The sequence below is a fragment of the Prionailurus viverrinus genome, chromosome E1 (assembly GCF_022837055.1).
Source record: "Prionailurus viverrinus isolate Anna chromosome E1, UM_Priviv_1.0, whole genome shotgun sequence".
Taxonomy (NCBI): Eukaryota; Metazoa; Chordata; class Mammalia; order Carnivora; family Felidae; genus Prionailurus; species Prionailurus viverrinus.
Genome location: NC_062574.1, coordinates 4,902,480 through 4,927,714, shown reverse-complemented (window position 1 = coordinate 4,927,714; position 25,235 = coordinate 4,902,480). Strand labels below are relative to the sequence as shown.

The following is a 25,235-nucleotide window of genomic DNA, read 5'->3' as shown; positions in this document are numbered from 1 at the left end:
CAGTTCCTGTTCTCAAGTGGGAACACCCAGTTCTGGCTACAATTAACCACAGGATGCCCACCTGGCCACCCTCCCAAGGGTTTGGCCGGGGGGGGGGGGGGGGGAAGTGGGTGGGGTGAAGGAACAAACAAACAAAAATAGAAGGAGAATGGGTGAAAGTTTCAAATATACCCTTACTCTTTTTTTCTTTTCAAGTTTATTTATTTTGAGGGGGGGGGGGTACGGTCAGAGAGAGAATCCCAAGAAGGTTCCTCACTGTCAGCACAGAGCCCGACGTGGGGCTCAAACTCACAAACCATGAGATCAGGACCTGAGCCGAAGTCAAGAGTCGGACGCTCAACCAACTGAGCCGTCCAGGTGCCCCAAATACACCCTTACTCTTGTCCCGAGGTTTTATTTTTCCAATCTCAATTTGGAAACACCAGCATGTGTCAGACAGCCCCCTGCGCCCCCCCTCTCTGCAGGCCCCACTGCTCCCCCATGCCCCCCACCCAGGCCAGCAGCTGGTCCTCCCTGATTAGTAATATATCTTAATAACAGCGGGTCCTTAAGCAGCTGTTGCTGAGAATACTGGGGCCAGAATAGCTCCCTGGAATTCATGTACTTGGTGGTCCTACTGGGGTTTCAAAAAGGATTAAGTTAAAAATGATCCTAATAAGGCAGAAAGTTACACGGTGAAAGCAGCAGGGGGGAGGTGACGGAGGAGTTACTATTATGGGTGTTGTTGTTGGTATTGTTCCCGGCACAAACTCTACCATCGCACAGCCTTGTCCCAGCCCTGTGTTGTGACAAAAGTCTTGCTCACAATTCCCAGAGGATTTAAGTTTTCGTCCCCTTTGCCACGCGGTGGGATGGGCTGCACTCTGGCCTCAGGGTCCGGCTCGCCCTGACCGCCAAGCACCAGCCGCCTGTGGACCGGGCCCTCTGCAGCCAGACGGCCACTTACATCCCCGCGGGTGAGGCCGTGCCAGCCCCAAGCTCAGAGAAAGGCATCTCAAACTTCCAACCTCCACAGCTGGAAAATGGTGACGGATCCCGCTCATTTCTATATATACCTGTCCCTTGGCAACGACCAAAAAAAACGTGAGGAAGGAGCTGGTTCTCGGCCTGTGGTGTCGGTCACTCTCTTTCCAAATATAGAGAAGGGCTGAGCCGTGGGCTTGGCGGGGGGGCCTATAAAAGCCCAGGAGACAGCAGCCCCTCTGTAGCTCCCTCTCTCCCGGGCGGAGGTAAGTCACAGCGCCCCTCTTGGGGGCCCTTTTCATCTCTGCGTCCCCGGGGACACCGACTCCGAGTGGCTGGGCGCTGGTGCGGGCCCTGCCTGGCTTTGGTAAGAAATCAGTTAGATGTGGAGCTGGATCTCTCTGGGCCAAGTGGTCATCCGCCTCTGCCTCCAACAAGCCACCGAAGCAGGGGGCCTTCAGGCCCTCCTTCCACCTCCGCACTCTCCCCTTGACCTCGTCGTCGAGCGCCCTCTTGGGCAGGAACCCGCTGCACACGCCGTGGACCGTGGCCTGTCCGTCATGGCTCACTGTACTCCCCTGGCGTCTCTGATCCGTGCAGACGGCCGGCGGGACGCAGCGCCTTCCCTGCCCTCACCTTGCCCACCTGGGCTGTGTGTCTGTCCCGTGCCCTGTCCCCTCAAGCCCCCGCTGGCTGTGCGGCCGGGAGCCAATGTCAGGGAATCTTCTCTGCTCATCAAAATCTAGGAGACCTGCCCCTGCGGGAACCACAAGCTTCCTAACAGGGATTACGACCTTCCTGCCCAGTTAAAGGGCAGGCCCTGCTGATAGCAGCCAGATTCGGGGGCAGCCTGGGTTTTTACTGCCTTAATGGATTACTTGTGGGTCACGTCCCACCTGCTCCTCCAGCTGCCTCTGGGCCAAGGCCCTTCCTAAGTCATTTGTCTGGTAGTCTTACTTGGTTATCCCACAGAGAGCCGTTTCAAAGCTGAACCGGATGCTCCCACGTGCCCTGACTTTGCCTTTTGCATATTTATTGCAGGTCAGGTTTTCCACGGCTGCTGCTTCCTGCTGCCTTCCTGTGGGTGTGACTCTCCAGGTAAGAAAGGTCCAGTCCCTCTGCGGTTGGAAGTCTCCAGGTAATTCAAGGTTACCAGTTTCTCCTGACTCCCAGTGGCCTTGAGGGCTCAGAGCGAAGAGGGCTCAGACAAGCACAACTTAGGCTGGAGAGGAAACTTCCAGACGGATGCTGGCATCTGACGCCACTTGTAGTCTTAGCAACCGAAGGAAGCAGAGGCTTCCTTGTGTGAGGAGAGAGCACCTTGAATCCAAACGGCCCCCAAATTCCTTAGCGATCTGCCACTTAGCACCCTGCCTTTGAAAAATGGCGTTTATTTGTCAAGTTTCCCTCGGCACCACCTGGGCTTCGCAGAAGAGGAAAGTGAGGTGCAGAGAGCTGCACTCGGCCCTGGGGCCCCTTCCCATCCAAGCCTAAACTAGTCAGGAGCCTGGATTTCCTGTGCTCTGTGCATTTTGTGCAGAGAACCCACCGGGCAAATATGTGCACATTTGATTTTCGCAGCCCTGGGGTCCCGTGGGTGGAGCCCCGGGGAGTGAAGGGCGGCTCAGGTAGAGCCGCAGGGACTCGGGCCTGGAACGGGGTGGGGTCCCCTCCAGGGCTCACCTGCTGGTCCGCCTTCCAGTGACACCATGAGCAGTGACACTGAGATGGAAGTGTTCGGCATCGCCGCTCCTTTCCTCCGGAAGTCGGAAAAGGAGAGGATCGAGGCTCAGAACCAGCCCTTTGATGCCAAAACCTACTGCTTTGTGGTCGACTCAAAGGAGGAATACGCCAAGGGGAGAATTAAGAGTACGCAGGATGGGAAGGTCACGGTGGAAACCGAAGACAACCGGGTAAGCCTTGCGCACGCCCCCTGCAGGCCGCTGGGCCTTCTGTCCGTCCCTGGGGTCCCAGCGTCTGTGCGCCTGCCCGCGCCCACACGGCTTCCCTGGTGTCCTCGGAGAAAGCCTAGTAACGCTGGCCTCAGGCTGCAGGATGGGCGAAGATCCCGGTTGTGGCTGGTTAAAGCGATTCGCGTTCAGGAGCTTTGCTGACCTTCACAGCACTCTAGGGGCGGCGCAGGGGTGTGGGGTTGGGAATCCAACTGCGAGAAGATCTCCTTTAGTAAAACACTCTCGCTTGGTAGCCTGGGCTTCCCTATTTCCTTCTAGTGGTAGCCACCTGAGGAAGCATGGAAAGTATGAAGTATGGGAAACGGGTAGGGGGTCCTAGTGGACCACACAGGCGCCATGTGAAAAGGCAGCCTCCCTCCATGTGGCCTATTACATTCCGGCCCGGAACATTGTTGGGGGTGCTTGGAGAAATTCTGGACTTCACTACTTTCTGGAATCGAGACCAGAAGAATCTGGAAATGTTCCGAGAAAAGTTTCAAAGAAAATTAAAAGAAGAACAAGAAAATCTGAAAGAGAAGAGGAAATAGTGTCAGTGGGTCGGGGTGAAGAAAACAGGCAGTGAGAATTGTCCTTCGATGCCACCATGCACCGGGGCTCCGGGAGGGTGGCTCTTGGGATGTGGCAGGTGGCGAAGCTGAGAGTGGGTCTGCGAGGCAGCAGGGAAGGTGAAAGCCAGACATAAGCAAGATGGTCTGGACCCGTCCCAAGGAGGGCTAGTTGCATGGGGTGGTTTAAGTAGATCCCTGCTTGAGGCCAGGAGAAGGCAGGTTGCCCGCCCGCCAGCCTTGCCCAGAGATGGGACCATTGCAGAGAGCAAAAGGCACAATCCCCGAGTGACAGAAACAATCACGTGCTGTCACTGCCCCAACTTCTCCCGCTGTCAGAGGGGCCTTTTCCCCAGGGCTTGCCCCTTGGGATCCAGGCTCTTTGTGGGATCCAGACAGATACCTGCAGGGGGGAAAACACACAGCGGACCCCAGGTAGTCCTTGTACCTCTTCCCACGCAGACCCTGGTGGTCAAACCCGAGGACGTGTATGCAATGAACCCCCCCAAGTTCGACCGGATCGAGGACATGGCCATGCTGACGCACCTGAACGAGCCAGCCGTGCTGTACAACCTCAAGGACCGGTACACCTCCTGGATGATCTATGTGAGTGCCCACACTTCCTGGGGCATCTGATGGTGCTGGGGGGTGGGGGCAGGTGTGTGGGTACATTTGTGTGGGTAACAGCATCAGAAAGCCTAGTGTTTGACTCAGCTGTCCAACAAAAGAGGGGAAATGGGAGGAGAGGATGAGGGAAGGGGTTAGAGACAGCAGGTGACAGAGGAAGAGGGGACTGGGAAGACAGGCTGGAAGCAGGGAGGGAAGGCAGGGGCAGGAAAGCCAGGCTGAGCTCCGGGTCTGGGCAGGGTCACTTGCCAGAGGGCCAGCGGCTCCCCTCTCTCAGTCATCTGTCCCATCGCTGAAGAGAAATCAATCTCTCCTTTACAAGTTTAGCATAAGGAAAGTGAGATAATAATAAAAGCAAAGGCTTTCACACACACACACACACACACACACACCCCGTTTTTACACTCCCACAGACCTACTCGGGCCTCTTCTGCGTCACCGTCAACCCCTACAAGTGGCTGCCGGTGTATAACCCCGAGGTGGTGGAGGGCTACCGAGGCAAGAAGCGCCAGGAGGCCCCGCCCCACATCTTCTCCATCTCTGACAACGCCTATCAGTTCATGTTGACAGGTGCGTCTCTGGAGGGGGGGATGGGGGGAGCGCTGGAATGGAGGGCCAGCCTGTAGCCTCCAGCACGAAGAGAGGAGGGTAGAGGGACTTAGGCTGAAAGGGTCCAGATCTTTTAGGGCCTTGCAGGGGCCCTGCTAGAGAGTTTGGGTTGAATGCAAGCGTTGCGTAAAGCCTATGAAACTGACAGGTTTACGGGGTGAAAATAAAGATTGCCAATGTCATGTGGTCCAGCCTGGTTAGATGAGAAGCCACTGGTTGGTTTGAAGCAGAGCCTTACCCTCTGAGTCTTACTGTCAAAGAGGAGGCTCTTGGAGCCACCCCTGGGACCACACAGAATGCTACAGGCAAGAGGACCGGCATAGTGAACCTGGACTGCCTGACAAAATGGGGAAGTTCTTTCTGCCGCCATCAACTCTATTTTATTTTCTCCTCCTGCAGACCGTGAAAACCAGTCCATTCTGATCACGTAAGTGTCATAGCTGTGGCTCTTTGTCTCCAATGCAGGAGGCAAAGGTGCTGTTTACTCTGTGGATTAGAAAGGGGGCTCCTGGATGGCTCAGTCGGTTAAGTGTCTGACTCTTGATTTCAGCTCAGGTCATGATCTCACGGTTCAAGGGTTCGAGCCCTGCATCGGGCTCTGCACTGACAGTGCGGAGCCTGCTTGGGATTCTCTCTCTCCCTCTCCCTATGTCCCTTCCCTGCACATTCTGTCTCTCTCAAAATAAGTAAAGAAGCCTAAACAAATTTTTTTTAAATAGAAAGTACCTAGAGCAGAGTCTGTGATAAAAAGATGGAGATGGTGATGGGCAAGAGGGTATGTGCAAGGTCTCAGGAAACTGGGATCGCCCGCCGCTGGGGCAGCTCAGAAGTGATGAGGCTTCCCTGGGGCCTCTGCCTCTCTGAGTAGTTTCTCACATTGGTCTAGTAGGTGTGTGTCCGCTGTGGCTCAGGGGTATGTCCAGGCCTCTGTGTGACATCTTGGGGAGGCAGTTGATACCTACAGGACGTGTTTCTTTCTCTCTCTCTTTGGGTCACAACAAATAGCGGAGAATCCGGGGCAGGGAAGACTGTGAACACCAAGAGGGTCATCCAGTACTTTGCAACAATTGCGGCTACTGGAGACCTGGCCAAGAAGAAGGACTCCAAGATGAAGGTATAGGGAAGGGAGGGGTTTGCCATGCTTCTGCTTGTGACCGTGGTCTCAGCCTCACAGTGAGGGGTGTGAGGAGGCCACATTCCCCTCTCTTCAAGGCAAGGAGGGCAGGCTCAGACTTGAAGTCCTCAGAGAGCCCATGACTGCAGACAACCCAGTGTGGGGTCGAGCTTACACGACCAGATCCTGTGATTTCCTACGAAACAGGGATGTAAGGCTTAACTAAGGAAGATCATTTGGGGAGCAGCTCAGAGAGCTTTTTCTTTTTTTCTTTTTTGATCTTTTAAATGTTTATTTCTTTTTGAGAGAGAGAGAAAACAAGCGGGGGAGGACAGAGAGAGAGGGAGACACAGAATCCAAAGCAGCCTCCAGGCTCTGAGCTGTCAGCACAGAGCCCGACACGGGGCTCGAACTCACAGACCGTGAACTCACAGACCGCAAGATCATGACCTGAGCCAAAGTAGGTTTAACTGACCGAGCCACCCAGGTGCCCGGAGAGCTTTTTCTTTTTATGGCAGAATCACATGCACCAGTTTAGGAAAACTGTAGCCACACGTGCTTTTCCAAACAAACAGATGACAACAGTACAAAATGAATGCAGATGACCCAACTAACTGAAGAACCGAGGGACTGAATGAAGCATTATGGGAATTTTACATCAAGACACCCAAGTGTACCCAAGGACGGTAAAACCTTGGTTTGCGAGCAGAGTTCGTTGGAGAAACAGGCTTGTAATCCAAAGCACTCATGTTATCAAAGTGAGTTTCGAGAACCATTGGCTCAGTTGGGATCATGTGACATTGGGCATCATGTACTACTCGTATTGCAAGACACTGCTCATTTATCAAGTTAAAATTTATTAGAAGTGTTTGCTTGTCTTTCGGAACACTCACAAAACAAGTTACTCGCAATCCAAGGTTTCACTGTATTACAAAACAGCAAGAGGGTGTGAAGTGGGCCATGTTGAGGATTTGTCGGTACTTGAACTGGAAAAGTCAAGGAGGAAGGGATGGGCTCTGCCCTGGACAGGAAGAGTGGGTGGGAGTGACAGGGCCAGGGAGTGGTTCCCCCTGTCCCTTGCGGCTTCTTCCTCCCCACGATTCCTTGCATTAGGGGACACTGGAAGACCAAATCATCAGCGCCAACCCGTTGCTGGAGGCTTTTGGGAATGCCAAAACCGTGAGGAACGACAACTCATCTCGCTTTGTGAGTCTGAGTTCAGTTCAGCTGGGGTTTTCTCTGGGGCCCTCAGGACAGGCAATCTTCCTGTCCTCTCGGAGGCAACAGGCTGTGTGTGTTGGGGGGGAGGGGGGAGACAGGCAATGATGGAATGGAACACAGCAACCAGACCATTTCAGATAATGATGCCTTCATGAAAAGCTCCACAAATGGGGCATGTGATGGAGTGACTGGGGGCAGGATCTCCTTAAGACAGGAATGGTAGAAAAGGGATCTGGGGGGGGGGGTACTGGCCCATGAACCCCAAGATCTGCAGGATGAGGAAGGACAAAGGGAAAAGCAAGCACACTCTGGGGCGGGGGGAGACCTTATGTAGTCAAGGGACCCGAGAGAGTTCTCATGGTGGCAGCAAGGTGGGCAGGAGGTAGGTCCCAAGAGGTGGGTGAAGAGGAAGACAGAGGTCTGGTCACGTGGAGGCCACAAGAAGGGGGTTGGATTTTATTCAGGAAGCTACTGAGGGATTCTGTAAGCAGGGAAGTGATATGGTTTGATTTGCATCTTGAAAAAAAATCACTCTGTTACCTTATGACTGGATGGGGTGGGGGCCGTTTGGAGGAAATGTGGAGCAAAGGGCATGGAAGAAAGGGGGGCCCTCAAAATGGACAGAGAAGGGAGAAGGAGACATACTCAATTTTAGGTAGGGAAATAAAGCTCCTGTTCACACTGCCCAAGAGACTAGCGGGAACATTTGGAACCGCTTAGACATTGGTGTCTCTTCCTCGCCCCACCTCCCATAGGGCAAGTTCATCCGAATCCATTTTGGAACCACCGGGAAGCTGGCCTCTGCAGATATTGAAACTTGTAAGTAGATAACGGACAGGATGGCGGCTTGGGGTGGTGGGGCCAGTTTGGAAAACAGTGCCATGTTTGTGTTCATAGATCTGCTGGAAAAATCAAGAGTGACCTTCCAGCTGAAGGCTGAGAGAAGCTACCACATCTTCTACCAGATTCTTTCAAACAAGAAGCCTGAGCTCATAGGTGAGGTGTCCGGGCTCTGGCGTCACCGGACCAAGGAAAGTTGCACCTGTATATAGGGGACTAGGTAGCCAACGGAAGAAGTCTGTTTTAGGAATAGATGTGGCTATTTTGACAGTGATGGGTCAATTTGGAAAAAACAGAAAACAAAAAACCAGAATCCAGTGGACAGGAACAAGATGAAACCATGACTGGATTTAGCGCTGGTTCCAAAATCACCTTCTCAACAACTAGGCATTTAATTGTCCTTCTGCGCCCCCTAGTGTTCTGACGTAGGACCCAACCTCTCCCCAAATACCTCGAGGCACCAGGACAGGATATTCACCTGGCCCCTTGTTCCACACCCAACAGAGGCTTAGGTGAGCAGGCTCTTTGCTCATTGGCTGTACTTGGCCCACCTTCCGGTCCCAAGCCTGGAAACACGCTGCAGCCTTTCAAGGGGTTTGGAAAACCACCTATGCTTCCCCTCCATGGGGGCTCCTCTCCTGACCCCCACTAAGCCAGTTTTCTGTATTAAATTTTCCCAACCTACACTGATATGCACCATTCATGTGCAAGGCAAGAGAACTCTAATGCTCTCTCGGGCTCCTAATCTACGTTGCCTGGGCAGGCTGCAAAGTCTTCCCTGGACTTTAAATGGTCAGCCACAGCCTGAGTGGTGGGAAGCTGTTGAAGAGATTTCTAACTCTAAGCTCAATTTGGGCTCCAGCAGTGAGAACCTCAGCCCAGAATCCAGGAGCTCAAATCCACTGGGTGGATGTTTTCTTTGCACCTGGGGGACCTCTTGATTTTGAATCTGTCATTTCAGAGCTGCTCCTTATTACAACCAACCCTTACGACTACCCGTTCATCAGCCAGGGTGAAATCCTGGTGGCCAGCATTGATGACGCGGAGGAGCTGTTGGCTACCGACGTAAGTAGAACAGAGGCAATACGTGTGGGGTGCCCCTCCTCCATCACGGGGGTCCGCGGACTAACATGCTGTTCTTTGAATGCCAGAGCGCCATCGACATCCTGGGCTTCACCCCAGAAGAGAAGTCTGGACTCTACAAGCTGACGGGTGCCGTGATGCACTATGGGAACATGAAGTTCAAGCAGAAGCAGCGGGAAGAGCAGGCAGAGCCTGACGGCACCGAAGGTACAAAATCACCACAACAGGACATAAGCCCGAGCTGGGGGGAGGGGGGGGGGAGTCCGTGGAGATCATTTGGTGCCTCGTTTGAAAGCAATTAATCCTTCTTCCACCTGGAGAGGTGGACCTCTCTGGGGCTCTGATGCCTAGTGTTACCATCCCCATTTGCTGAATCACTGGAATGGGCTTGTTTCCGAGGCAATGAGACATGACCAGGGCTTTCTGGAACCCAGTCCTACCTTTTCATAAAAGCTATCATATCCTCTGAGTGACTTGGCTTCCGTTGGCCACATACCAGCAGTTTAAAGATATGGAACATGGGTGCCTGGGTGACTCAGTTGTTTGAGCATCCGACTTTGGCTCAGGTCATGATCTCATAGTATGTGGGTTCGAGCCCCATATCGGGCTCTGTGCTGACAGCTCAGAGCCTGGAGTCTGCTCGGATTCTGTGTGTGTGTCTTTCTCTCTCTGCCCCTCCCCCACTCATGCTCTGTCTCTCAAAAATAAACGTTTTTTTAAAAATATAAAGATATGGAACGTAAAACAAGACAACCTTCACCAAGCTTTGAAACATCTGGATGATTTTCAGAGTGGTTCCTCTACTTTGCCAAGCTTGACGGGTGTCCCTCTGTCTTTCTTTTCCTGGCAGTGGCCGACAAAACAGCCTATCTGATGGGCCTGAACTCTTCCGACCTCCTGAAGGCTTTGTGCTTCCCCAGAGTGAAAGTTGGGAATGAGTATGTTACCAAAGGTCAAACCGTGGATCAGGTAAGTGGCTGCTTAGAGGCTGGGAGAGACACAGGCACCCGACGGCCATCACCTTCCAACCCCAGTGACCTTTCCTCTAACAGGTCCACCATGCTGTGAATGCCCTTTCCAAATCAGTTTATGAAAAGCTGTTCTTGTGGATGGTCACTCGCATCAACCAACAACTGGACACAAAGCTGCCAAGACAACACTTCATTGGTGTTTTGGACATTGCGGGCTTTGAGATCTTTGAGGTCTGTGTTCCCAGTGCTCATGTCTTCACATGGCTGTGTGTGGAGGGACTGGTCATGATGATCCTAGAGGGAACAGGTTGAGGTGAGCAACCTGTCAGAGCAGCACACCCTGTAGGGCACCGTAGGGTGGATCAGGTAGAAGAGAAGTACTTTGTGGGGTGGAGGGGGCTGTATAATTTCAAGAGAGGAGGAGATGCGTGGTAAGTGGAATTTTATAAAAGACATTGTGAAGTGGATAAAAGAAAGAACTCAAATGCAATTATTGGCATAGGAAGAGCCAGCCACATAGAGAAGTTGATAAGCCAGTCACGGGATTTTCACATAAATACCCTGCTGTTCTAGGTTCTCATATAGCCATCCATGAGAGCATATATTTTGTGTCTACAAGAGACACAAGACATGCTGGCAAATGAAAGATGAGCTTGTAGTTTGTAGAGGAAAACAGAAGGTATGTACTGTGCACCTAAGAGTAACTACAAAATAAGCAGACCGTGCTTGGTGCACAGGAGAGATCCCGACCATGGGGACTCGGGGGACTGAGAAACACCTTCTAGCTAGAAGTTAAGAGAAGTCTCCAAGGAGGAGATGAGATCTGGGCTAGACCCTGAAGAACATGCCTGTGTCGGGGGTGGGGGGCGGGGGATGAATGAGTTGGCAGAGCCTGAGGCAGTGAAGAGGGAGGCTGATGGGTCTTTGGTTTTCGAAGTCTAACTTTGCATGTAAACTCTGTATTTTGGCATCAGTACAACAGCCTGGAGCAGCTGTGCATCAACTTCACCAACGAGAAGCTGCAACAGTTCTTCAACCACCACATGTTCGTGCTGGAGCAGGAGGAGTACAAGAAGGAGGGCATCGAGTGGACGTTCATTGACTTCGGGATGGACCTGGCTGCCTGCATCGAGCTCATCGAGAAGGTGTCCTGATCTGTCCACTCAGTAACCTCGTCTTGTCTACTCTGTGGCTCACTGCTGCAGCTCACGTGTACCTTACACGCATTTTGCTTTGCTTTAATCCAGCCTATGGGCATCTTCTCCATCCTGGAGGAGGAGTGCATGTTCCCCAAGGCCACAGACACCTCTTTCAAGAACAAGCTGTACGACCAGCACCTGGGCAAGTCCAGCAACTTCCAGAAGCCCAAGGTGGTCAAGGGCAGGGCTGAGGCCCACTTCTCGCTGATCCACTATGCGGGCACTGTGGACTACAGTGTCTCGGGCTGGCTGGAGAAGAACAAGGACCCGCTGAACGAGACCGTGGTCGGCTTATACCAGAAGTCCTCCAACAGGCTCCTGGCACACCTCTACGCCACCTTTGCTACGGCAGATGGTAACAGACTCCACAGAGTGCCTTGTGTCCGTGCTATCTCCTGTGCCTCAGTTCACAGGCCCAAAAGATCCCTGTAGATCTGATAAGAGTGTGCGCCATCTTTTATGTCTTTCAGCTGACAGCGGAAAGAAGAAAGTTGCCAAAAAGAAGGGTTCTTCTTTCCAAACTGTGTCTGCCCTCTTCAGGGTAAGAAAAATACAAGTTTATTTGCTTGCAGTTGGTTTAAGCGATTGCAAAATGAGCAATGGAGACAACCTTGGTTTATTCAAGAATAGTAATGTGGTCTCAATCTGATTGCTGTTACTCGGGGAGCTGAGTGGCAGTTTGACAAAATATGAACCTATAATAATATAATAATTATATAAATGTACAAATATGTAAATGAGGTGTAACAAATGTGGGTCCAGAATTTCATTATCACTCTGTACAGCAAGGAGTTGGGCTAGATGGCCTAGGGGGTGAGTCCTCAGCACAAACCTTCCAAGTTGCCAAAAGGACACAGGCAATAGCATCCCAAGCTCCCTGTGGAGCCAGATGCATTTCTGGAATTGATTTCAGAGAGCATTTTGTAAATGGTTAGTCTCCAGCTCACTGTGAAGCAAAAGGCTATTGTTATCGGTTACTTGCCTGCACCTCTAGCCATTGGGGTATTCAAAGAAAGAGTTAAAAGATTTCGTCCTTTACAATTCATGGTAAGTTCAAAATAGATGCCTCATTTTTCATTACGATATATCTCTGTCTCTGTAAAAGCCTACAGCAGCCTGTCAAATGTAGTCTTTTTCTTTTAGGAAAACCTCAACAAGTTGATGTCAAATTTAAGAACGACTCATCCTCACTTTGTGCGCTGTATAATCCCCAATGAAACCAAAACTCCAGGTAAGACACCCGCTGGCGCTGTACATGGTGCCCAGTTTCCAGGAGATCCTGCATGAAGCTGATGTTTCTCACCTCTCTTCTCAGGGGCCATGGAACACAGCCTTGTCCTGCACCAGCTGCGGTGTAATGGTGTCCTGGAGGGCATCCGCATTTGCAGGAAGGGATTCCCAAATAGGATTCTGTATGGAGATTTTAAGCAAAGGTGTGTGATAAAATGTCATATACGCTTCTTGCTGAGGTGTGTAGATGCTGGGATTTGAGAGGGAAAATACTGGTATGAAAAGGCCCGTTTCAACGGAGCAGGTACAGAGTTTCAGGTAAAATGATTGACGTACCTCCTGGCCAAGTATGTATGCACTTCTTTCTTCCATGTTTTCTCAAGAGCTTGTCTGATATCCAATATGGCAGAAAAAGACCTTCCCTGAGAATCAGGAGGCTTGGATTAAAGGCCATCACCCAGCAGTGTGACTGTGTGCGAGTTTCTTTCCCTCTCTGGACCTTGGCCTTCTTGCCTATTAGGAGAGAGGCCCAAACTAGTTGGTCTCCAAGGTTTACGTCTTTGCTGATGGTCTATGATTGTCCCTGTATCTACAATGGCAGATACCGAGTGCTGAATGCCAGCGCAATCCCTGAGGGACAATTCATCGACAGCAAGAAGGCTTGTGAGAAGCTGCTGGCATCCATCGATATTGACCACACTCAGTACAAATTTGGGCATACCAAGGTAATGCCTTGGTTCTGACAGATGCTGGCCCATAGTCCCTTTTAGACTTCTCCAGCACACAGACTCATATCATCCTTCTCCCCCGGAAGGTGTTCTTCAAGGCTGGCTTACTGGGAACGCTGGAAGAAATGCGGGATGACCGCCTGGCCAAACTGATCACCCGGACACAAGCGGTGTGCAGGGGGTTTCTCATGCGTGTGGAATTCCAGAAGATGGTGCAGAGAAGGTCGAGGAGGGTCTCTGTTCAAGCATGAGCCCTTTGGGGAAGGCGGCGGTGGGGGGGGGGGTCTCTCCTGAAAATAATCAATGTTTTCTTTTCAGGGAGTCCATCTTCTGTATCCAGTACAACGTCCGCGCCTTCATGAACGTCAAGCACTGGCCCTGGATGAAACTCTTCTTCAAGATCAAGCCCCTCCTCAAGAGTGCAGAGACCGAGAAGGAGATGGCCACCATGAAGGAGGAGTTTCAGAAAACCAAAGACGAACTTGCCAAGTCAGAGGCGAAGAGGAAGGAACTGGAGGAAAAATTGGTGACTCTAGTACAAGAGAAGAATGACCTACAGCTCCAAGTGCAAGCTGTGAGTGTCTAGAATTTTTAACTTTTCTTGTAGATTTGATTATTTAGAAAAACTGGACTTGGGGTGGGATTTTTGATTTTTAGTTGGGGTGCTTCATAAAGGACTTCATGTATACCAAGGTGCTGGAAATGTCACAAACCTCATCTCATCAAAGGAAGTCATGATTCTTTTTTTTTTTTTTTTTAAGGAAAGTGAAAACTTGTTGGATGCAGAGGAAAGGTGTGACCAGCTGATCAAAGCCAAATTCCAGCTGGAGGCCAAGATCAAGGAGGTGACTGAGAGAGCTGAGGATGAGGAGGAGATCAACGCCGAGCTGACGGCCAAGAAGAGGAAACTGGAGGACGAGTGTTCAGAGCTCAAGAAAGACATCGATGACCTTGAGCTGACCCTGGCCAAGGTTGAAAAGGAGAAGCATGCCACAGAGAACAAGGTACTCTCTCTCCGTGGGTCTTTCCAGCTTCGTGTAGTCCTTGCGAACCAGACTTTATTTCTTCTTCTAATTGCTTGTGGCCTCTTCTTAGGTTAAAAACCTTACTGAAGAACTTTCTGGGTTGGATGAAACCATTGCAAAGCTGACCAGGGAGAAGAAGGCCCTCCAAGAGGCCCACCAGCAGACCCTGGATGACCTCCAAGCCGAAGAGGACAAAGTCAACTCTCTGAGCAAAATCAAGAGCAAATTGGAGCAGCAAGTCGATGATGTAAGGAAATAGTACTAATTGGGAGTCCCAGAACTTCAGGGTTGGAAGAACCCCCCAAATCCTCTGGTGCAGAGCATTTGTTCTCAAAAGGATATGGTGTCCTTTTCAGCTGGAAAGCTCCCTAGAACAAGAAAAGAAGCTCCGTGTAGATCTGGAAAGGAACAAAAGGAAGCTGGAGGGAGACTTGAAGCTTGCCCAAGAGTCCATATTAGATCTGGAGAGCGATAAGCAGCAGCTGGATGAAAGGCTCAAGAAGTAGGTCCTAAAACCACTGCTTTCAGTCTTCCAAGTCTCTGGCTGTTCTGTCTTCACGCATTCTACATTTCCCTCCACAGGAAGGATTTCGAATACAGTCAGCTGCAGAGCAAAATGGAAGATGAGCAGACTCTGGGCCTCCAGTTTCAGAAGAAGATCAAAGAGCTACAGGTAGGAGGAATCCTGGACTTTTCTTTCACATGAAGGTCGCCCACCGTAGGCTGGGTGCCGCCTGCTGTAAGCCATTGCGAGCAGGTGGGCAGGACCATGGGAATGCCCGCCTCATCGGTTGCCTTTCTGCTAGGCTGACCCAGCAGCGATGAGCAATTTTTCCATAGTTTAAAATAAAATACATAACAAAGGTGTTTGGGGTCAACATGTAGTTGAAGGGAGAATATCCTGGGTTGGTCACTGCAGAGGTAATGACCACGCTGGGGCAGGAAAAACTTGTATTACAGGAAATGAGCACCATTTCCTCCTATAGGAGAAGCTTAAACTTTGGTTTATCTAATGAGAATGGAAACTAGCCCATGCTTGACATTCAGGGTGAGTCACTCTAGGGACCGACTGCCCATGGGCGAATGGCTGCCCTCCACAGGCTCGGATTGAGGAACTGGAAGAAGAGATTGAGGCAGAGCGGGCAACCCGTGCAAAGACAGAGAAGCAGCGCAGCGACTACGCCCGGGAACTGGAGGAGCTGAGCGAGAGGCTGGAGGAGGCGGGAGGCGTCACCTCTACCCAGATCGAGCTGAACAAGAAGCGGGAGGCCGAGTTCCAGAAGATGCGCAGGGACCTGGAGGAGGCCACCCTGCAGCACGAAGCCACGGCGGCCACCCTGAGGAAGAAGCACGCGGACAGCATGGCCGAGCTGGGGGAGCAGATAGACAACCTACAGAGGGTCAAGCAGAAGCTGGAGAAGGAGAAGAGCGAGTTGAAGATGGAGATCGACGACCTGGCCAGCAATGTGGAGAGCGTGTCTAAATCGAAGGTGCTCTGGCAGGACGGGGCCCAGTGCTTTTGCGGAGAGCCACCTCTGGGTCTTTGTGGTCTGAATACGGACTTGGTTCTCTCCCCCTTCTCAATCCTTTAGGCCAATCTAGATAAAATATGCCGAACTCTGGAGGATCAGTTAAGCGAGGCCAGGGGCAAGAACGAGGAAATTCAAAGGAGCATGAGCGAGCTGGCCACACAGAAGTCCCGTCTGCAGACGGAGGCTGGTGAGCAATGGGATGGGAGGGGCCACGCCTTCTGGTCGCCTATGGTGGGGGGCGACTGGTCGACAGGAAAGGGCAGCACTGTGTGGGGAGAACCTCTAGGAAAGCATATTTTCAGAGAAAAGCCATTAGAATAACAAAAAAGGGATCATTCAAAATATCATGAAGGGGGGGCACCATTGAGAGTTCAGTAAAAACAGGGGTGAAGAGAAGCAGACCAGAATGAGAAGGGATCCAGAACATCATCTGGTTCAAGCTCTTTCAACACCAATAATACCTTGCATCGAGAAGGATCTAAATGTCAGAAACAGGACTAGAAATAAGGCTCTTGGCTCTTCCATATCTTGCCACGCACGAATTCAGATATGTGGTATGCAGTCAAGTGTTCCAGACAATAGATCAAGAAACACGGCCGGTTTGGATAGGCTCCTGCTGTGTAGTAGTGGAAATACAGGGAAACATTATCTGGGGCTTTCACCTAGGAAATGTGCCCTGCCCCCAGCCCTGCTCCTCCAGCCCATCATCCCAGTGAATCAGTCAATCCTTTGCTAGCAGCCACGACCAACACAGGGAAGAAGAGAGGCTTAGTTGCCACTTTCTATAATAACCTTGGGAATTTCTGGGAATTCACCTCTGGAGTCATAAGGCCTCTCCCCCCACCTCTCCCCTCTTCCCTCCGCAGAAGCATATAAACCTCAACCTACCACCTTTACCCAAGAGTCTAACCTCAAATTACTAGCTGTAAAGTACTAAGAAAGCATTAGTTCTCTTTCATGGCAAACCAACAAACAGCTGGAAACACCAGCCACTGGAAGATCTGATGGGTGTTTTTAGGTGGTAATGGTTGTTTTTTTTTTTTTTAATGTTTTATTTATCTTTGAGAGAGAGAGAGGGAGAGAGTGCAAGTTGGGGGGGTGGCGGGCAGAGAGAGAGGGAGACACAGAATTCTAAGCAGGCTCCAGACTCTGAGCTGTCAGCACAGAGCCTGATGTGGGGCTTGAACCCACGAACTGTGAGATCATGACCAGAGCCGAAGTTGGATGCTTAACCGACTGAGCCACACAGGTGCCCCTAGGTGGTAATGTTTAAATTTACAATCATTCTCAATGGGTTTTATTGGCAAAAGTCACCCCAAGCTTCTAGGAGTTTATGACAATATCTTATCAGTTGTGTCTTTGGTTTCCTTTTCATGGACACCTCTCTTCTCCCCCAAGAAAGGACCACACCTGCTCATTTAGTCTCTCCCCAGATCTTAGCACAGTGCCTTACACATAGCAGGAACTTGACGAATGAATGAATGAATGAATGAATGAATGAATGAAAAAGTGAATAAAATGAAAATATCTCCTTCTGGACACAGGTGAGCTGAGTCGTCAACTGGAAGAAAAGGAAAGCATAGTGTCCCAACTTTCCAGGAGCAAGCAAGCATTTACCCAGCAAATAGAGGAGCTCAAGAGGCAGTTAGAGGAAGAAAGTAAGGTAGGAAATCCAAGGGAGTGCTTCCTTGATCTCCTCTTCCATTACCACCTGTGGGAAAACACAGCAACTTGACTCAGGAGGCGATGGTAGCAGGGTCACGGTGCAAGACACCAAAATGCTAATCCACTGGGGGCCCTCCTCTTCCTTGACTCTTGCAGGCCAAGAACGCGCTGGCCCACGCCCTGCAGTCCTCCCGCCACGACTGTGACCTGCTGCGGGAACAGTACGAGGAGGAGCAGGAGGGCAAGGCCGAGCTGCAGAGGGCGCTGTCCAAGGCCAACAGCGAGGTGGCCCAGTGGAGGACCAAATATGAGACGGACGCCATCCAGCGCACAGAGGAGCTGGAGGAGGCCAAGTACGCAACTCCATTTGCCTTTAGAGGAATGAGAACTCTCAAATGATACTGACAGAGGGCACTGACTTTAGAACTATGTACTTGGGAATGGTTTTGTTACATTACCAGGTGTTCCCTCACCTCTTTTTTCTTTTGTATGTTTATTTTTGAGAGAGAGAGAAACAGAATGCAAGCAGGGGAGGGGCAGAGAGAGAGAGAGAGAGAGAGGGAGACACAGAATCCGAAGCAGGCTCCAGGCTCTGAGCTGTCAGCACGGAGCCCGTCGCGGGGCTCGAACTCCCAGAGCCCGAGATCATGAGCTGAGCCGAAGTCAGACACTCAACCGACTGAGCTACCCAGGCGCCCCTTCCCTCACCTCTCTTAATATCTTTTAATGTGGCACTGCGTGTGCCATTGGAGGGACCTGGCAGCAGCACATTTCCTGAAGACAAACAACCTTGATCTTGGTTAGAGACAAAGCAGGTTACTGATCACTGTGCTTTAGCAGACAGGAAATTCTCCTGGGCTTATGAAAACAGGCGGCTGTTTGAGTCACACAGATGAGTGCTTCCAACTTGATGAATAGTGCTGTTCAGGAGGATTGAGATTTAAATAGCATCTGCTTCTCTTTCATATTCTTTAAGGAAAAAACTTGCTCAGCGCCTTCAAGACTCTGAGGAACAGGTTGAGGCAGTGAATGCTAAGTGCGCCTCCTTGGAGAAGACCAAGCAGAGGCTGCAGGGAGAAGTCGAGGACCTGATGGTCGACGTTGAAAGGGCCAACTCCATGGCCGCCGCTCTGGACAAGAAGCAGAGGAACTTTGACAAGGTGTGGGGTCAGCGCCATGCAAGCTGCACGCTTGGTGTTGGGATCTCCCTTGTAGTCCTGGGAGGAGGAGGCTGGGTCCCAGTCCTGATCGGCCCGACCGGCAGCGTGACCTTGGGCAAGTCCTGAACTTCACCAGGCTGGCTTTTCCTCCTGTGTAAAATGAAACGGGCATGGGTTGGGGGTGGAGGCCCCTCTCAAGCATTGTCGGGGGAGACAAACCAGTTGCTACAGTGTTGTTCTGTTCCATACGTTTCCGTTCCCCACACTGCTGGTGTGTCTGGGGGGGGCTGACACGAAGGACTCTAACTCGGGTCCCTTCAGGAGGCTCTCTGGAAGCCTCTCTTTTAGTAGGACACGAAGGTTGACTTGAGCCGAAGTTTTAAGGAAATCTTTAGAAGTTCAGGGCCATTCTCATATTAAGAAAAGGGCAGAGAATTCCTTCTCGAAGGATCCATGGGCTTTTTAGAGATGGCAACCGTTGCTGATATGTTACTGATCTCGGGTATATTTGTGGGAGGAAATCTCCATCAGTCAGATAATCAGGAACAAGGATCTAAGGCAACAGATGCTATCGAGTGAAGCCGCACTTCTAGGCTTAGCTACCTGCACGCTTCTGTTTGGTTCGGGGCTTGGAGAAGAGCTGAGGAAGGGGACCCCTTCCATGCCTGTGTTCCAGGTGCTAGCCGAATGGAAAACCAAGTGCGAGGAGAGCCAGACAGAGCTGGAGGCATCTCTGAAGGAGTCCCGGTCCTTGAGCACCGAGCTCTTCAAACTGAAAAATGCCTACGAGGAAGCCTTGGATCAACTGGAAACCGTGAGACGAGAGAACAAGAATTTGGAGCGTAAGCAGCTCTAGACAGCCTGCCGTCTGCCTTGGTGCTGTCACCGGGGCGGGCATGGCTTCGGGACGCAAATCCCTGCTCGCACGTCCTTCTGAGCATGTCCAGAAAGCGCTCGTCACCCGCTGGGGTGACTGGGGAGCTCTTGTCTGTCTGTCCGGTGTCTTGTCTCTGGGAAACAGCCACCTTAGAACCAGGACGGGCTGGTTACAGGGCCTCCCGCAGGTTCTTGTGGGGAGGCGCTCACGTGCAAACCCAAACTGATTTCTTTGCAGAGGAGATAGCAGATCTCACGGAGCAAATTGCTGAAAATGGGAAGACCATCCACGAACTGGAGAAATCAAGGAAGCAGATCGAACTGGAAAAGGCAGACATCCAGCTGGCTCTTGAGGAAGCGGAGGTGAGCAGACACCGGGCAGGCAGCCGTGGGGACAGCTCCCACCAGGGATGCCCGCTGGCCTCGCCCCGTGTCACCCTTCCCATCTCTGCCAAGCCACCGTCCTGATGCCGGCTCCTTTCCTATCTGCCGGCATGAAACAACCCCTGTGGACTATCTTGGATTCATTGGGGAAAAATCATTACATTAAGATAGGTCTAAAACTCAGATCTTGCAGAATCTTAGATGAATTTAAAGCATCCATAAGGCGCTTTATGCTCCTAAGGGATAGGATGATTTAAATGCTATTACTGTTTGATCAGATAATAAAAAACAAACAGCAGTGAAACAGACATGATTTCTGCACTGAAGTTAAAAAGGAAATTTTTAATTTATTTTTAAATTTATTTTTAATATAGTTTGTGGTCAAATTGGCTAACATACCATGTGTAAAGTGTGCTTTTGGTTTTGAGGGTAGATTCCTGTGGTTCATCACTTACATGCAACACCCAGTGTTCATCCCAATGAGTGCCCTCCTCAATGCCCATCACCCACTTTCCCCTCTCCCCCACCCTCCCATCAACACCCAGTTTGTTCTCTGTATTTAAGAGTCTCTTAGGGTTTGCCTCCCTCCCTCTCTGTCTGTAACTATTTTCCCCCTCCCTTCCCCCATGGACTTCTGTTAAGTTTCTCAAGATCCACATATGCATGAAAACATTTGATATCTGTCCTTGTCTGACTGACTTATTTCACTCAGCATAATACCCTCCAGTTCCATCCACGTTGTTGCAAACGGCAAGGTTTCATTCTTTCTCATTGCCAAGTAGTATTCCATTGTATATAGAAACCACATCTTTTTGGGGCACCTGGGTGGCGCAGTCGGTTAAGCGTCCGACTTCAGCCAGGTCACGATCTCGCGGTCCGTGAGTTCGAGCCCCGCGTCGGGCTCTGGGCTGATGGCTCAGAGCCTGGAGCCTGTTTCCGATTCTGTGTCTCCCTCTCTCTCTGCCCCTCGCCCGTTCATGCTCTGTCTCTCTCTGTCCCAAAAATAAATAAACGTTGAAAAAAAATTAAAAAAAAAAAAAAAAAAAAAAAAAAAAAAAGAAACCACATCTTTTTCATCCATTCACCAGCTCTTTAAAAAGGGAATTTTTTAAAAGATAGTTTTGAATGCTGTTGAGTTACGGTTATGAAATGCCCCCACAAAGGGTGATGTAGCAGGCTCTGTTCCTTCACGGGCACTGTTCCTGTGTTTTTCTTCTCCCAAGGCCGCCCTTGAGCATGAAGAGGCCAAAATCCTCCGAATCCAGCTTGAACTGACACAGGTGAAATCAGAAATCGACAGAAAGATCGCCGAGAAAGACGAAGAGATTGAGCAGCTGAAGAGAAACTACCAGAGGACAGTGGAGACCATGCAGAGCGCCCTGGATGCCGAAGTGCGCAGCAGGAACGAGGCCATCAGGATCAAGAAGAAGATGGAGGGGGACCTGAATGAAATCGAGGTCCAGCTGAGCCACGCCAACCGCCAGGCTGCGGAGACCCTCAAGCACCTCCGGAGCGTCCAGGGGCAGCTGAAGGTTTGGGACGGCTCGTTGGCGGGAAAGCCTCTCCCGTCCGCAAGCGCTCAAAGACGTCGACTAGACTCATGGCCCTCATGCCTCGACGCCAACTAGACCTTTCCTTTACTCTCCGCCTAGGACACCCAGCTGCACCTGGACGACGCGCTCCGGGGCCAGGAGGACCTGAAGGAGCAGCTGGCCATGGTGGAGCGCAGGGCCAACCTGCTGCAGGCTGAGGTCGAGGAGCTGCGGGCGACCCTGGAGCAGACGGAGAGGGCTCGGAAGCTGGCTGAGCAGGAGCTCCTGGACGCCAACGAGAGGGTGCAGCTGCTTCACACCCAGGTGAGGGGCGGGCGGGCCGGCGGAGGGGGAGAGACCCGGGTCTGACCCGCGCCGGGTGACACGGCCCTCCTCCCCGCCCTAGAACACCAGCCTCATCCACACCAAGAAGAAGCTGGAGACGGACCTCACGCAGCTCCAGAGCGAGGTTGAAGATGCCAGCAGGGACGCCAGGAATGCGGAAGAGAAGGCCAAGAAGGCCATCACAGACGTAAGGCTCTCCCGTGCTGTCCCTGTGTGGCGGCCAAATCTGCGTTTCATTAAAGCCCCTCCTTCTCCCAAGCCTGAGATAGTTCCCACCGGACAGCTGGGGGCCTCCCCGGGGGGAACACGTGGGGTGCATTCTGCTCCCAAATTGCAATCTGCCTCCCCTCCATCCGACTCAGCACATCCCCTCCGCACATTTAAAAGGCCAATGTGATAAATAATGGGGCAGAGGAAAAAAAAAAAAAAGAACGGAAAGGATTACAGTCTATTTCTAAGCCCCACAGACAGGTATGCTGTTCTCTCCTTCAACATCTCACTTGTTGCAGACATGAAAATGAAAATGAAACTCTGAGATGTCACTATCTCACCAAATGTCACCTGGCCTGGCCTGAAGCCGCCTGGGCCTGAGCGGGCTTGTCCCCACCAGACACAGCTCCCATAGTGCCACCTAATGCTTGTGGGGACCACCGCAGCCCTTCTGCTCGCCCACGCCTCCATTCCCTACCCACCTTCCCTTCGGCTCACTATCCCCAAACCTGCACTGCGGGTACCGACTCGGTCTTCTGCAGGTCTCAGATTCCTTTGAAGACACACGCTGGTGATAATGAAGCAAAGAATTTCCTGGGGCGGTGAGGAAGGTCCCAGGGAGGCCAGTGTCAGAAAGGGAAGAGCCCATTTTCCATCCAGTCCCCGGAGGTTGTGTTAGTCGGGTTACTTTCTGTACTTGGCGTAGCTCTTCTCATGCTCCATTGTGGAAGAGTGGACTCAGGGACCGCCTTGTCCCTCGCCCTTTTTCTCTGGCATGACTCTGGTCCTTGGGTACCCAGGTTCCGGTAGCTCCAGGGCACCTGACCTTTGTATGCATCTTGGTGGGTCTGTGGTGTGATGCAATTGCAGGCGGCCATGATGGCCGAGGAGCTGAAGAAGGAGCAGGACACCAGCGCCCACCTGGAGCGGATGAAGAAGAACCTGGAGCAGACGGTGAAGGACCTTCAGCACCGGCTGGACGAGGCTGAGCAGCTGGCCCTGAAGGGCGGGAAGAAGCAGATCCAGAAACTGGAGACGCGGGTACCTGTGGGAGGAAGCCCTGGTTGAGCCTCTGGCCTCAACCGCTCGTTCTCCAGCCCCAGACTAACTTCCCACCCGTTTCTGCAGATCCGGGAGCTGGAGTTTGAGCTCGAAGGGGAGCAGAAGAAGAACACAGAGTCCGTCAAGGGCCTGAGGAAATATGAGCGGCGGGTCAAAGAGTTAACCTACCAGGTAAGTGAAAGAAAGCATTTCTGCAAAGCGTTTTCTCTGCAAAGCGCAAACACCGCCCTGGGTTCCCGCTCCAGAATACAGGAAGCAACCCAGTGCCCCAGAGAAAGTGGCCAGACCTGGTGCAACTCTGCCCCCTCCTCTAGCCGCACGCTGTGTCCTTGCTTTTAGAGTGAAGAGGACAGGAAGAACGTGCTGAGGTTGCAGGATCTGGTGGATAAACTTCAAGTGAAAGTCAAATCCTACAAGAGGCAGGCCGAGGAGGCTGTAAGTCAGACACACGCTGTGATTTTCCAACAGCAGCCTGGCCTGTCCCTCACAGGGAGCTCTGAGACAGGCGCGCGCTCACCTTCCTTGCCTGGGCTCTTTGGTTTTAGGATGAACAAGCCAATGCGCATCTCACCAAATTCCGCAAAGCTCAGCACGAGCTCGAGGAGGCGGAGGAACGTGCTGATATTGCAGAATCTCAAGTCAACAAGCTTCGCGCCAAGACCCGCGACTTCACCTCCAGCAGGGTGAGTGGTCCCCATGGACACTAGACGGAGAGCGGCAGGTGTAGGCGAGGGTTGTGGCTCTGGGGCACCTGGGAAGAACCCCCAGTGATGCAGACACTTTGGAGCAGGAAGGAACCTTGGAGGAGCCTTTACTTTAGAACTGGTCAGTCTCAGGCACAGGAAAGCAAGGGGTCTGCTTGAAGTCATTTAGCTAAGATGAGTCTCACTGGGACACAAGTTTGCACTAAAACACCATCCTGAAAAGGAAGGAGCGTTTTCCTGCTGAGATCTTTCAGACGCCCTCTGCTGGCGCTGGTCTTCATTCACTGCACCTGTAGGCAAATAACCACGGGTACCAGGTCCCTGAGGATGGGGCTTGTTCCCTGGGGGCCAGTTTCTCAGGCTATGGGGTGACTGCCTCCATGGATGCAGTCGTGTATTCTCCTGAGGTCCAAAAAATATCCTGTGTCCTCCTGAAAAACCCAAGCAAGCAACTCCCTGACGCTTGTGGGGAGAGGGGTCAGGAGGAAATGTGTCTCTGCTGTCTGACGCAACTCAAAATGCCCACTCTCTTTCCAGATGGTGGTCCATGAGAGTGAAGAGTGAGCAGCTCTCTTCTGGAACAGGGCAGAAAATATGCAAAATGTGTATTTTCATGGTTCCTGGCCATTACAGTTAATTCCCATGTGGCTGCTTCTTCTCATGCATTAAACTTTGCTTCCTTTTCAACTTAAGGCTGTAGCATTGTGTTTGTTTTCTCTTCCCTGTGTGGAAATAGTTCATTGCTTGGGGATTTCTATGCCTAATGTTGAAATCTCCATAGGCAGATGGCTTGACAAACTCCTCTGGTCTGTGTATTTGGGAACATAGGAAGATTGCTTTTTTAAAAAAATTAATTAATTTACCTATCTATTTTAAAAAAATTTTTTAGTGTTTATTTTTGAGGGAGAGAGAGAAAGAGAGAGAGAGCACAAGCAGGGGAGGGGCAGAGGGAGAGGGAGACACAGAATCTGAAGCAGGCTCCAGGCTCCGAGCTGTCAGCACAGAGCCCCATGTGGGGCTCGAACCCACAAATCACGACATCGTGACCTGAGCAGAAGCCGGCCGCTTAACCAACTGAGCCACCCAGGTGCCCCAAGACTGCTTTTAAATATGAGATTGGATCATAAGGAAAAGATACTCCTAGATTAACCACTGCTTTGGCAGGGGGAGCAAAATGGGGGAGTTTGTTAAAAGAGTTGCCCCTCAATATGACATGAGGGAAACACAAAGGTTCGGGTCAGGGAAAATCCTGTCTCCTGTTGAATAGGGTTACAGGGCAAGGGGCAGAGTCCCCTGTCTACAGCCTACCAGGAAGGCCCCCTGGAGTCTAGCAAAGCACTGTGCAAACTATCAGGGACACACAAATGAAGGAGCTGGTGTTGGGCCTGTCCAAGAGCTCAGTCTGAATCTACCACTGAGTCCCTGGCTCCGTCTGCACTATTTCAAAGCCTCACAACGGAAAATCTTACCCTTTACCCAGGGTGAACCTGCCTTTGCCTTAAGAGAGAGGAAAATGGCAGGAAGTCACTATAACTCTCTGGCTGAGCTGCTGCTGCAATAGCTCCTTCCAACCCGGAGTCATCTGTTTCTTGTCATAATAAAACTTATCAAAAAGAGTTGCCAAGTTCCCTTCTCTG

The 25,235-nt window shown here is 51.5% G+C and overlaps 1 protein-coding gene across 1 annotated transcript; it reads left to right on the top strand.

Moving 5' to 3' along the window:
- The first annotated feature begins 2,672 nt into the window (after positions 1-2,672).
- On the top strand, positions 2,673-24,259 carry LOC125151295 (myosin-3). Its single transcript, XM_047832026.1, has 39 exons — positions 2,673-2,876; positions 3,944-4,087; positions 4,522-4,678; positions 5,117-5,144; positions 5,723-5,831; positions 6,945-7,037; positions 7,808-7,871; positions 7,950-8,048; positions 8,854-8,957; positions 9,044-9,182; positions 9,826-9,944; positions 10,028-10,177; positions 10,921-11,091; positions 11,194-11,500; positions 11,616-11,686; positions 12,289-12,376; positions 12,461-12,578; positions 12,977-13,100; positions 13,190-13,326; positions 13,422-13,677; positions 13,865-14,107; positions 14,199-14,375; positions 14,485-14,630; positions 14,711-14,801; positions 15,229-15,618; positions 15,721-15,847; positions 17,205-17,323; positions 17,482-17,678; positions 18,302-18,485; positions 19,162-19,327; positions 19,600-19,724; positions 20,969-21,277; positions 21,398-21,601; positions 21,684-21,809; positions 22,703-22,873; positions 22,961-23,065; positions 23,234-23,329; positions 23,440-23,577; positions 24,136-24,259. The coding sequence occupies exons 1-39, from the start codon at positions 2,673-2,675 to the stop codon at positions 24,160-24,162; spliced, it is 5,823 nt and encodes a 1,940-aa protein (XP_047687982.1). The 3' UTR covers positions 24,163-24,259.
- The last annotated feature ends 976 nt before the right edge of the window (positions 24,260-25,235 follow it).